We start from the raw sequence: 13,428 nt of genomic DNA on the forward strand, positions 1-13,428 counted from the left end.
AAGTGGGTGTTCCATCCTATTTTTAAGGTTTCCATACATTTTCTGCTATTGGATATAATAGAGGGGGAACTGGGACCATTTAGTCTAATCCCCTTTATTAAGAGATGAGGAAACCCAAAAGATTAAGTGACTGGCACAAGGATAGCCAGTCAGTGCCTAAACCAGCATAGAATTCTCTTCCTCATTCCCAAATGAGTACTCCTACTGCAGTGCCCGTTTGCCGATTCATTCTCTTACTAATCTTTTAGAGAAAATTCTTGATTTCATCACCCTAATGTTACAATTCCATCATGTATAAATAAAACTCTAATCTGTAACCACTTCTTCTCTAGACTTACTACTTAAATAAAATATTATTATTCTCTTTAATGGGGTAGAAATTATTCATGCTATAGAGTTAGAAATTGTACATGTGTAAAACTGTTGGTATTATCAACATATATATTCAGTTACAACATTTGTTGGAATCTTGCTATATGGTAAATACTGAGTACCAAAGATGACAGGCCCTACCCTTAAGGAAGTATCAATCTGAAAGGTTTTTTTTAACGGTTATGTAGAAAATAGTTTTAAAACTTCAACTTAACTGTTGGCAAAGTAGATGTAGATTAATTGAGTTAATTTCTTAGGTTATGCTTAAAAAGGAAGTTCAGGCAGAAAAAAGATTAGGAAAAAATCTAATTGAAAATACTTTCTAAATTGACACATTTAAAACTGTAGGCTTTCTCATCATTATATATTTAACCTGCTCAGAATAAAGTGATATTAGAGCTTATATTTATAGTAGATCCCTTTTTTTCTCGAAGCACCTGTTGAAGATTCTGTTTCCAGCACTGTAGAAACCAAGCCTGATCCGAAAAAGGCCAAAGCTCTAGGAGTTTCCTCTAAAGCAAAGGTATGTTAGCTCTGCATACTTAGATGTAGAATTGCTTTTAAGTGTGTTTTATACACTGAGTTATTCTATTAGGAAAGATCATATTGTGTATAGAAGAACATTACTACTCTTTTTTTTTTTTTTTTTAGGATTTTGTTTATTTATTTGAGAGAGAGAGCGTGCGCACGAATGACAGCACAAGCAGAGGGAGAGGGAGAAGCAGACTCCCCACTAAGTCGGGAGCCCAATGCGGGGCTTGATCCCAGGACCCTGGAATTATGACCTGAGCCAAAGGCAGATGCTTAACTGACTGAGCCACCCAATCGCCCCTACTCTTTTTTTTTTTTTTTTTTTTTTTTTAAGATTTATGTATTTGAGAGAGCAAGCCCAAGCCAGGGGAGGGGCAGAGGGAGAGAATCCTCAAGCAGATTCCCTGCTGAGTGCAGAGCCTAACAAAGGGCTCCATCTCATGACCCGTGAGAGCGTGACCTGAGTCAAAACCAAAAGTTGGACACTCAACTGACTGAGCCACCCAGGTGCCCCTGGTACATTTATTACTATATGCTCATATAGAATGGGCACTCTGGCCATTTGTTTGAATATTTGTTTCCTTCCCTTTGCCTGGTCCTTTAACTCAGTGAGTTAATTTAAATAGATAATTATCTTCTAAATTGTCCAGTTGAAGCTGTTCTTTTCCTGTCCTCCCCACTGTCCTCATACCAAATTTAACAAGTGCTTATTTTAGTATTTTGATCACAAGTGCTTTGAAGTATTTTTGACACTATTCTTAATGCTGTCCTTTCCCCCCCAGTCTTTTGCAGTTTGCAAAACAGTTTCACATAAATGATCTCATATTTGTTTTAACTGAATGACTTCAGTGTTTGAACTAGAAATTCTGGCCTACTAGAAATAATGGGCTCTTGCTACATTTACATTAATAATTAATAATGGTTACAGTTTTGAAATTCAGGTTTTACTTTAAATACATGTTCTGAGTGTTCACTATTTTCTTTCCATCTGATACAAAGATTGAGAATCTTGGATTATTTTTCAAAACCACTTTAATAATTTAAAATGTTTCTAGCAAGTTTCTCTAGAAACAGGTTCAGAGAATCTCTAGTTATAATGATGTGATAGAGATAGATTTTATATGCAGAGAAACAGAAAAGCTTTCTTGACTAAGACGTGTAAATGCCATTCAAAATGTCATTAATATGGAAAGCTGTAAGTGGTGTTGAAGATTTCAGGAAAGAAAGGAGCTGTCCAGGGGCGCCTGGGTGGCTCAGTCGGTTAAGCAGCTGCCTTTCGGCTCAGGTCATGATCCCAGAGTCCTGCGGTCAAGCCCCATGTCAGGCTCTCTGCTTAGCAGGGAGCCTGCTTCTCCCTCTTCCCTCTGCCGCTCCCCCCTGCTTGTGCGTGCTCTCTCTCTCTCTCTCTCTCCCTCTCCCTCCCTCTTCGCCCCTCTCCCCCCCCCCCGTCAAAAAAAAAAAAAAAAACATATAAAAAAAAAAAAAACAAAAAAACGAGATGTCCAATAAACAAAGAGTCTGACCCAGACCAATGGTACATAATAGAGTTTTCCAACTATATTACATGCCAGTACAAGGTAACCCACAGTTACTTGAGAATGTATTATTAAAAACATTTCTGGGGACTCCTGGGTGGTTCAGTAGGTTGGGCATCCGACTCTTGATTTTGGCTCAGGTTGTGAGATCAAGCCCTGGTCAGGCTCCATGCTCAGGGCGCAGAACTGCTTAAAAGATTCTCTCTCTGCCACCCCCCCACCCCCCACGGGCTCACACTCCCTCTTAAAAAAAAAAAAAAATTTCTGGTGGGGCGCCTGGGGGGCTTAGTCGGTTAAGCATCTGACCCTTGATCTCAGCTCAGGTCTTAATCTCAGGGTCATGAGCTCAGGCCCTGTGTTGGGCTCCATGTTGGGCATAGAGTCTACTTAAAAAAAAAAAGAGAAACAAACAAACATACGTTTCTGGAAATGTACAGAAAGTTAGTATGTGCAAGATTCTGTGGCTCATCTGTTTCTTTCATGGGGCATATAACGTTGAGAGTGTCTGTTTTATAGAGAGCCCACTTACCGGGCAGTAACATCATATTCCCAAGGACGAGTAGCCTAGCTAACCAGTGTTCCCTGAACCTTGGCTGTAGAGTGCACAAGGAAAGAAAGTGCCCAGCAAAACCAGCTTAAAGGAGGATGAAGACAAATCTGGTCCTATTTTCATTGTTGTTCCAAATGGAAAAGAGCAAAGAATGAAAGATGAAAAAGGATTAAAGGTAAGGAAGGGACAAGAACCTTCAGGAGTTTTTTGCTTTCTTGTTTTGTTTTGTAATCAAGAATCATTTTACTGTCTGGAATTCATTTCATTGTGAAATACCTAATAATGAACTGGATCTTTTGCTAATAAATTATAGCTTGTTTCTCTGAGGTTTATGGGAGCATTAGTTCCTGCAAAAGGAACTATAGAATGGAGCTATTGCCTATTCTTCCTCCAAATGGAAAGAAACAGAGTTGTTTTAATTTTTATAATCAAAAAATGGAAAATATTAATTGATTTTTATCAACTACACATCTGTAGTAGGGTACTTGTTTAATCCTTCTTGTACCTGATACCTCAAAAGACAGATCTGGTGACTATCTGTCTAATTCAGTCATTTCTCTTTTTATGTTATTTTGATATTTTTAGGCAGTTAAATTTGTCAGAATACATACTTGTTTAAAAAAAACTCAAGGAGTATGAAAAGTACAGAGTGTAGTATAAGAAGCATGTCTCTCCCTAGTCTCCCTCCACAGGGGAGATATTATTACCAGTGTTTTTGTGCATTACTCCAGAATTATGAATATTTTGTACTATATAGTCATATACGTATAAATATATAGTGCTTTTTACACACAGGGGAACATGCAGTACTCTTTGTTTTGTATATTGCTTTTTTCTTTTAATGATGTTTGAAATATCTTAAAGGTCATGTACATAACTGTGTGCATATATCCATTCATTCTCTTTATTGGTACATCATGTGTATGTACCTTTCTTTATCCCCAACCCACAATATAAACATTTAGGTTTCTTCTAGTCTCCCACTATTATAAACTATTCTGCCACGAGCATTTTGAATGTAGGTCCTTGTACACATATGTGAATATATCTTTATTAAACTCCTACTAGAATGTGTGTATGTATTTAACTTTGATAGATATTACAAATTTTCCCTTTATTAAAATTGTACCAGTAGTATCCACCATGTTTTACAATAAGAGAGCATTGATTTTTCTAGTGAGAATTGCTGAATTTTCTATTCCTTGAAGATGTTAAGAGTTAACCTTCCAGAAGTATGACTGCTTGATAATATATTTTGCATTCATATTTAATTACAAATTAATCTTGTCGAATTTTAAAATCCTATTACATTGATTTCTGCAGCTGCTTTAAATAGAATTCTCTGCCTCATTTCAGTTGAACATCTTATTGTCCCTTTCCCTGTTTTTTTTTTTTTTTCAGGTGCTGAAGTGGAATTTTACTACTCCACGGGATGAATACATTGAGCAACTAAAGACTCAGATGTCTAGCTGTGTGGCTAAGTGGTTACAGGATGAGATGTTTCACTCAGACTTTCAGCATCATAACAAAGCCCTTGCTGTCATGGTTGATGTAGGTTTATAGTAGATAAATACACATGTATCTCAGATCCATGAAAATAATGAGCCTTGTGAAATAACCAGAAGTTAATGTGACTTGAGAAGGAACTAGAATATACCATGTTCTTTGGCTTTAGAGTTATTGTATTATTTGATAGAATGAGTGACTGTCATAATTGTAGGTCTTAAATAGAATCTTAAAAATCTGTTTTCTTCTTGGACTCTAATAAAATCTATAGTATTACCTAATAGAACTCAAATTTTTATACAGTCTTATTTGTCCTCTGTTTTAAGCACTTGGAGAGTGAAAAAGAGGGTGTTATTGGTTGCCTGGATCTTATCTTAAAGTGGCTTACCCTGCGGTTTTTTGACACCAATACAAGCGTCCTGATGAAAGCCCTAGAATATTTAAAATTGCTCTTCACCCTGCTAAGTGAGGAGGAGTATCATCTTACTGAGAATGAAGCGTCTTCCTTCATCCCCTATCTCATCCTCAAGGTAATGCGTTGTTCTCATTCTGGAAGACTGCCCAAGTTCCCAGCTGACCTCAGTTCCCATCCTTTATTCCCTCTCCCTTTTCCATTTATTCTGTGATGATACCTTTCACTGCTCATTCCCGTGCCCCTGTTCTTCCAAGATGTGTGATGCATGGAAGGAGCCTTTGGTATTCAGGAACTGCCTCAGTTGTTATTTTCCTTGTTGACTAGGTTGGAGAACCAAAGGATGTCATTCGTAAAGATGTCCGTGCCATCCTGAACCGGATGTGCCTTGTCTACCCAGCCAGCAAGATGTTCCCCTTCATCATGGAAGGAACCAAATCCAAGAACTCTAAGCAAAGAGCAGGTGAAGCAACAGTTTAAATTGAGGCGTGAGTCTGTGCAGCAGTGACCTCAAAAAGAAAGTTTGTAGATCAACCGAGGACGTTTCAGTGTCTGTGTGGTAGATTCCAACCTTCCGATTTGGACTGTGGGAGTGATGAGTTGCACACTGGTGGAGCCATGGTATCGGGTGATACAGGCACCGCTCAGTACCACCCTGCTGACAAAATCAAGTGCACAGGGGCCATCTGACTCACAGGCATCCCTTTCTTCCAGGAGCACTCGCTGTAACAGTATTATTTGATTGTGTGTTTTATCAGAAGGCAGTAAACAAGGAAAAATTCTAGGGAGAGCCAGAATAAGATTTTAGTTCTTCACGTATGCCAAGGAAAATGTATCTAGTGAAGATAGGTCTCGGGGCGCCTGGGTGGCTCAGTCGTTAAGCGTCTGCCTTCGGCCCAGGTCTTGATCCCAGGATCCTGGGATCGAGCCCCGCATCGGGTTCCCTGCTTGGCAGGAAGCCTGCTTCTCCCTCTCCCACTCCCCCTGCTTGTGTTCCCTCTCTCACTGTGTCTCTGTCAGATAAATAAATAAAATCTTTAAAAAAAAAAAAAAAGGTAGGTCTCTAAGCTGGAATGTGTGTTGGGTCTCATTAATCTAACCTCTCTTTCCCATCAGAGTGCCTGGAAGAACTGGGGTGTCTGGTCGAGTCCTACGGCATGAATGTTTGCCAGCCAACCCCAGGGAAAGCCTTAAAGGAGATAGCGATTCACATAGGAGACCGGGACAACGCCGTGCGCAACGCTGCCCTCAATACTATCGTCACCGTGTACAATGTTCACGGGGATCAAGTGTTCAAGCTCATTGGAACTGTGAGTGACTTCTCGCTGAACATTGTCAGCGTGTTGTGAATTGTTAGGAGTCAGCTTTCATACCATCACAACTCTAGGTCTTTACCACTTTTTATTATAAACTCAACCCACCCGTGTGTCCTTGAGTCCAGATAAACCCTTGAGGGCGTCTGATCGTTGTAGGACATTTATGCTATGTCTTACTGGAAACCAGATTTTCTTTTCTGCACCTTCTCCTCATACGGTTTGCTTTAGAAACGAGCTGTTTTTGAATCCTATCCTGAGCTAGTCCGGGATTTATATTCTGCCTAGAAATCTGCTCTGTAATTTTTAGCGCATTTAGTTTTTAGTGAAGTACTCACGTGTATAATGTAGATTCTGGTACCTGTCAGAGGAGAAGAGCCACGAGCCACACTCTGCAGACCCATCAGGTGCTGCTTCTGATTGCTGACTTTGAGCCGGGGCCACTCATGGTTGTACCTTAGTCCACTCCAGTGACTTCCGAGTATTACATATATTTACACAGTTTTTATACATTTTTACCTGGATTAATCTGTTTACATCCTCACTACAGGTCAGTGAAGGAGATAAAGCAGATGGGAATTTTACAGATGATCAGCAGGGAAGCTTGCCTTTCATTCACATAGTGCTGACACGGCAAACATGAGGAAGCGTCATTTAATCTTTGACCTTTTCATTTGTAGTTACTAATAGCCTTTCCTTTTGTATCCTTGCCTTCTTTCATAGATTCTCTTATTATAACAGGTTTTAACAATAGTTGATTTTAAATGTAGCTAGTGTTTTGAAAATAAACTTACCCCAACATAGTAGGTTCTGCTTGCTTCAATATGTGAATGGATATTGACTCTTGAGTTTTCCAGTTAGGTTTTTTTAAATTCTCCTCATATCCTGGTAGAGGGACGTACTAATAATAAATTCAATTTGGCCTCTTGTTACAGCTCTCTGAAAAGGATATGAGCATGCTTGAGGAGAGGATTAAGCGGTCAGCAAAGAGACCTTCGGCTGCCCCAGTAAAACAGGTGGAGGAGAAACCTCCGCGCACTCAGAGCGTAAACTCCAACGCCAACATCCTGCGCAAGGGACCAGCCGAGGACATGTCCTCCAAACTCAAGTATGTAGATGGAGACAGTTGTCTAAGAACATCTCAGTGGCCTTTGCCTCATGTGCTTAATGCTTATCCTGTAACATAATCTTGAGTTCCTGTAGCCATTACCATGCATGCCAGAGTGTCTGGGGAAATGTCTTGTAACCAAATGTTTAATCCTTCAGTCTTCATTGTCTTTGTCTTTGTCTCAAAACCACTTCTAAATAGTCTTGTGCCTTCTTTCACTGCTTTTCCGTGGACAGAATTATGTATCGCACTTATAGGATGTAAGTACTGCCTGCTAATTTCTTATTAGCAGGGCTCTTATATCTTTCTAACTTCTGACTTGGATTCATCCCCTCTGGAGGGCAATTGGTTTAGAGTTTATAACTCTAAGCAGGTTAGAGGGTGTCCATCAGTATTCCATGAATCAAGCCTCCCCAGAAGTCCACTGGCTAGCAGAACTGTCAACTCAAGTGTCATGTGGAGAAATTATTGGTTCACCTTTGTCCTTGTGTTATACCTGGCCATGCTTAGGTTCCTATTCTTCAGATAAAGCTAATAGGTAAAATGCATGCAAACCAGAATTGGCATGGGACTCAAAATACTGCCTTCTGAGCAAGATAGCTCTATTTTGGGCTGTGTCCATTATCTAATGTTAACCAATTTGAATTTGGAAACCTTAAATACCTATTGCTTGGATGTAACACTGGTTCTGACCTGTCAAGAGTGAATATTCCTAAAAAGAGAGGACTATCCCTCAAAGTCTAAAGTATACCGAGCAAGGCATGGAAGAATGCTTATGATTAGAAAAACTTAAAATACTGGTTAATTTGGCAGAAAAGAACCAGCCAGCCTAGATTTTTCTTAAATTTTTGCCCAAGTAGAGAGCTTTGAGTCAGTATATTTTATTAATTATTTTCTGCCCCATCTGGAATAGCAGTAAAAGGTTTGTTGGCTTTAGTGAACTAGTGAACTAGAGAGAATACTTATAATTTGGAAGGTACTGTAAATACAAGGTAAAATGATCTGCTACGAGAGTATTTGTGAACCAGAGTGGTTGCCCATTGAAGGCACTTGCTTAGACTCAAGGACTTAAATCATTCAGGGGGGCTGAAACCAGAAGTTAAACATCTGTCTTGAAGCTTTGGGGCAACTGGCAGTGTGACTCTTGCTCTTTGGTTCTGAAGTCTCTTTAGTTCAGGAGCCTCCTTTTGCTTCCCTTAGCCAAGCCCGAAGCATGAGTGGGCATCCTGAGGCAGCCCAGATGGTGCGCCGAGAATTCCAGCTGGATCTAGATGAGATTGAGAATGACAGTGGTACAGTCCGATGTGAAATGCCAGAGCTGGTTCAGCACAAACTGGATGACATTTTTGAACCAGTCCTTATTCCCGAACCTAAGTAAGTTAATCTCTTTCATTTAAGTGTCAGCAGTGCATGATCATGAGAGTGCATACGTGGAAAGAACTTTCTGTGTAGTCACAACATTTTAGAACTGATTACTGTATGGCTGGTGACAGTTCTTTTACTCAGACCTAGTGAATATTCCTAAAAAGAGAGGACTATCCCTCAAAGTCTAAAGTATACCGAGCAAGGCATGGAAGAATGCTTATGATTAGAAAAACTTAAAATACTGATTAATTTGGCAGAAAAGAACCAGCCAACCTAGAGCTAGTGGAGACCTGTATAATTCCAACTCACTGGGATGTCTTGTAACAAAGATTGAATTTTTTCCCTTTGCTCTGCTTTCTAGAATCCGGGCTGTTTCTCCACACTTCGATGACATGCACAGTAATACAGCATCCACAATCAATTTCATTATCTCCCAAGTAGCCAGTGGTGACATCAACACGAGCATCCAAGCTCTGACACAGGTAATGGGGGTATGACCCATGACAGTAATTCTGTTGGCAGCAGAGGCTGGACTAGTGGTGGCTGCATACGGGTCACAGAGTTAAAGGAGGTAGGCAGCGTTCAGCACTGCCCTGATGAAAAAGTGCACAGGGACCACTTAGTGTCATCACTTGCTTCCCAGGAGGTGGCTCTTATAGATCCTTTCTCTTTACACTTGAATTCATTCACCAGAGGCTAGAGCTACAGCGCTGAGTAAGTAGGGACCAGATCTCATGGAACTTACTGGTGGACAGAGGAAAATAAGTAAACACAATATCAGATAAGAGCAACTACTGTGTAAATAGAACTCAAATGGGGTGATCAGAGAGAGGAGCTGAATAGTTACTTCGATTGGTAATCAGGGATGCAAGCAGAGGGAACAGCTAGTACAAAGGCTATCCGGGTAGGAATGAGCTTGGATATTCAAGAAAACGATTCAAGGCCCATGTGCCCAGAGCAGAGTGGGCAAGGGGGAGAATGGTACAGAATGAGATTTGAGAGGTGGACAGAGATCACATCATGTAGACCTTTAAAGCCCCAGGGTAGATTGTTTGGATTTTAAGTGTGATGGGAAACCATTAGAGAATTTTGAGCAAAGAAGCTACGTGTTTTTTTACAAATCATTCTCTTCTGCTTCCCTTCCCTAACAATCTAGTCCTAAAGCCAGTAAGTTGGTAGAGCAAGGTAGGCATCCACCTTGTGGCAAGGTGGTGAGGGTGGGGAACCATCGTGGCCCAGTTGCAAGGGTCTCAGAGCCCAAATGTTGTGAGAATGGTGTCATATATGAGGGGTGATGCAGAGTCAGGAGTCAGAGCCCAAGCAGGGTGAAGAGGATGTCATGCAGGTGGCCACTCTGGCATGATAGTAGGATCCCAGGTAAGGTGAGGAGGATATCCATGTGTGTTGGAGGGGGCGGGGCAGCATGCAGGTGGTCAGAATGGGGAGTCAGAGCTGAAGCAGAAGTAGGCATCTGGGGTGCCTGGGTGGCTCAGTTGGTTAAGCGACTGCCTTCAGCTCAGGTCATGATCCTGGAGTCTCTGGGATCGAGTCCCATGTCGGGCTCCCTACTTAGCAGGGAATCTGCTGCTCCCTCTGACCTCCCTCCCTCTCATGCTCTCTCTCTACCATTCTCTCTCAATAAATAAAAATCTTAAAGAAAAAAAAAAGTAGGCATCTGCGTGGCGAAGGACTGGGGGTAGAGATGGGAGATTGGTTACATACAGAGGGATTGTTCAAAGAAATATAAGGAAAATAGAAGCCACTTTTTTTTTTCTTTTTTTAAGATTTTATTTGAGAGAGAGAGAAACCATGAGCAGGGGCAGAGGCAGAGGGAGAAGCAGACTCCCCACTGAGCAGGGAGCCCAACTCAGGGCTTGATCCCAGGCCCCCCAGGATCATGACCTGAGCCAAAGGCAGATGCCTAATCGGCTGAGCCGCCTAGGCACTCCTGAAGCCATGTTTCTTACTGTCCGAAAAGAGCACTACAAATATGAAAGGAAAGCAAAATAGCATAAACTCTGGCATTGGACCAGAATTAGATTAGATGTGTCAGTATGAACTCATGATTTTTTCAATACAGAGATATAGAAATGAATATCAATGTAAATGTATGTATATGTGTGGTATAAATGTATGTTATAGGTATACATGTATATATATAATATATATATATTCCCTAATTCTTTTCATTGAAAGGACCTGAGAACAGCAATACCCCAGCAGCAACAAGCACCCCCAAAACTTGGCTTCTAAATACCATTTTCCACTAAAAGGGAATGAGGGCTCTTGGGAGAAGGGGTAGATTCCAGGGCTGAATTAGAAAAAGTACAAGGTAATCCTGGAATATCGTATTGTACCTGACAGTAAGGATAGGCTCAAAGAATGATAGGGACATATCAGAAGGACCCAGGGGACAGTTTGAGCATCAAAATCAATAATGATAGTAATGAGGTATAACCCAATGAACTGAATAAAATTCAGGAAATAGAGTCAATAAAATTTAACAAAATAGGAAACCCCAAGTCCATGTAAATTAAAAATCTGAAGAGAGATGAGGTAGTTTCATAGTACCTCCCCACAAAATACAAAGGACTAACATATACAAAGTATAACCAAGAAATACAAAATACTCGGAGTAATTTGACAGTACAGAAGCTTAGCAGACACCAACTTGAAGTGCTCAAAGTGAACATCAGTATTAGGTCAAGATGAAATCATGTGCCACCTCATAGGATCCAGTGAGAATTCAGCATCACTTTGCTGACATTCCTAATGTCATCTGATCATGAAGAAACCTCAAAAAAAAAATGCAAAACTAAGGGATATTTTACAAACGTCAAGGTCAAGAAAGTCAAGGAAAGACTAAGGATTGGTCTAGACTGAAGAGAGATTAAGAGACATGACTAAATGCAGTGCATGATTCTAGACTGGCCTTTAGCTATGAAGAACGTGATCAGGGCAGTTGGAGTAAATGGAATGAATGGGGCCTGAGGATTAGATGGTAATAACGTCAGTACTAATTTCCTGATTTTGTGTTGCCTCCTGAGTATGAAGGAGAATGTCCTTGTGACAGAGAAATACACAGTGAAGTGTGAGATGGGCATGGACCATCACATTGACAACTTACTTTCAACTGATTCGGGATTTTATAAGTTCTTTTACAATACTTCTGACATTTCTATAATGTTTGAACTTTATTTTTACTGGAAAATGTCTCTCTGGCCACTCTCTCAAGACTAGATCTGTTAGGAAAAGCTATGACTGAAATTCATATGAAAGATAATATCACGTGCACTTGGATTATCACCGTGGGGAGGAAGAAAAGTGGATGGTTCCAGGGTATCTTTCATAGGTAGTGTCCACAAGACTTGGAGAAAGATGGGTTGTGAAAAGTAAGGTAAGAAAAGAATCAAGAGTATTTTGGCTTGAACCCCTGGGTGGATGGATGGTGGTGCTGACAATGGGGAAGCTGGAGGAAGAGCAGTCTTTTTTTTTTTTTTTTTAAAGATTTTATTTATTTATTTGACAGATAGAGACACACTGAGAGAGGGAACACAAGCAGGGGGAGTGGGAGAGGGAGAAGCAGGCTCCCTGCCGAGCAGGGAGCCCCTTGTGGGACTCAATCCCAGGACCCTGGGACCATGACCTGAGCCGAAGGCAGACGCTTAACGACTGAGCCACCCAGGTGCCCGAAGGAGCAGTCTTGAGAAGTTGGAAATTAAGAGCTCTGTCTTCACTGTGTTGAGTTTGAGCAGCCAGTTAGATATCTCCATGAAGACAGATGGCTGGAAATAGAAGAATTGGGAATCTTAGCACAAGATTTTTGCTACTGTTTGACAAATAGTCTCCTATTAACAGTATTGACCTTGGAGGGACTCTAGAAAATAGTCACTTGAATACATGCATTCCTGCTGCCTTTTTCTATCACCTTCAGTCCAACACCATCTGCCTTTTCTGAGCAGAGGAGCTGCTGGGTCAGGTAGGTGGTATCTGAAGTATATACAAGTGTCAAGCTCCATCTAGTACAAGTATAAGCCTTTTCCACATATAGGCCTTCAGGAAAACCTGAAGTTCAGTAGTGCAAAACCCGGAGAAGAAGATAAAAACACCAAAAATCCTGGAAAGAGATCTCTTTTCATCCAGGGAGACCTGCAGATCCCCTAAAGAAAGGACAACGGTGGTTTATGTGAGTGTTAATAGAAGGACCTAGTGTTCTCCTTGGCCCCCAGGGAACTATAGGTTGCTGAACAAAAAAGCTGAATTCACTGTCAGGCTGGGAAGTCTCTAGCTTTTGTACCTTCAGAGACAGAAGAGCAGAAGTGCCTGCCCTTGGTGCCATGTGACTGATAGATTGCCAGCTGGCATACCACAAACTTAGAAGGGCGGGAACTGCTGTGTCTCCCATTCTCAGATTGCCACAATTGAGGATTTCCAAAAGGCAGACCCAAGAATGAATCCTGACTAGGTAAAGAATAATAATGAACCACACCATAAGAGACCCAGTAACTGGGAAGAAGAATAAAACAGAATAACCAGAATGGGAATCTCCTAGCACAGTGAAACTCCTTGAGGGGACAAGATGACCACAGGGGAGGGGAGCAGGGTGTGGGAAGAGTACTTAAAGAGGATTTATTATTACATCTAAAGATTCTCTCTAGCAAAACAAAAAACAAATACATGGTTTTAGAATTTTAAAATTGAGTAGATGGTCTGAAGGGAGAGGATGATCACTACAG

General features: G+C 40.9%; 1 protein-coding gene and 1 non-coding gene across 6 annotated transcripts in view; both read left to right on the forward strand.

Moving 5' to 3' along the window:
* CKAP5 (cytoskeleton associated protein 5) overlaps positions 1-13,428 on the forward strand; it is a 102,648-nt gene that overhangs the window by 74,751 nt on the left and 14,469 nt on the right. For all 5 annotated transcript variants that reach the window (XM_025878465.2, XM_025878468.2, XM_025878466.1 and 2 more), the window contains 9 exons: positions 807-895; positions 3,038-3,163; positions 4,390-4,539; positions 4,821-5,024; positions 5,234-5,369; positions 6,023-6,216; positions 7,155-7,327; positions 8,528-8,701; positions 9,054-9,174. In XM_025878465.2, coding sequence (XP_025734250.1) covers positions 807-895; positions 3,038-3,163; positions 4,390-4,539; positions 4,821-5,024; positions 5,234-5,369; positions 6,023-6,216; positions 7,155-7,327; positions 8,528-8,701; positions 9,054-9,174 — 1,367 coding nt within the window. The remainder of the gene's footprint in view (positions 1-806; positions 896-3,037; positions 3,164-4,389; positions 4,540-4,820; positions 5,025-5,233; positions 5,370-6,022; positions 6,217-7,154; positions 7,328-8,527; positions 8,702-9,053; positions 9,175-13,428) is intronic.
* LOC112829817 (small nucleolar RNA SNORD67) lies at positions 5,492-5,602 on the forward strand. The gene has a single exon (XR_003209745.1). It is a non-coding gene; the product is annotated as a small nucleolar RNA SNORD67 (small nucleolar RNA).

The sequence above is a fragment of the Callorhinus ursinus genome, unplaced genomic scaffold (assembly GCF_003265705.2).
Source record: "Callorhinus ursinus isolate GAN/ISIS: 27379988/994484 unplaced genomic scaffold, GSC_fseal_2.0 scaffold21, whole genome shotgun sequence".
Taxonomy (NCBI): Eukaryota; Metazoa; Chordata; class Mammalia; order Carnivora; family Otariidae; genus Callorhinus; species Callorhinus ursinus.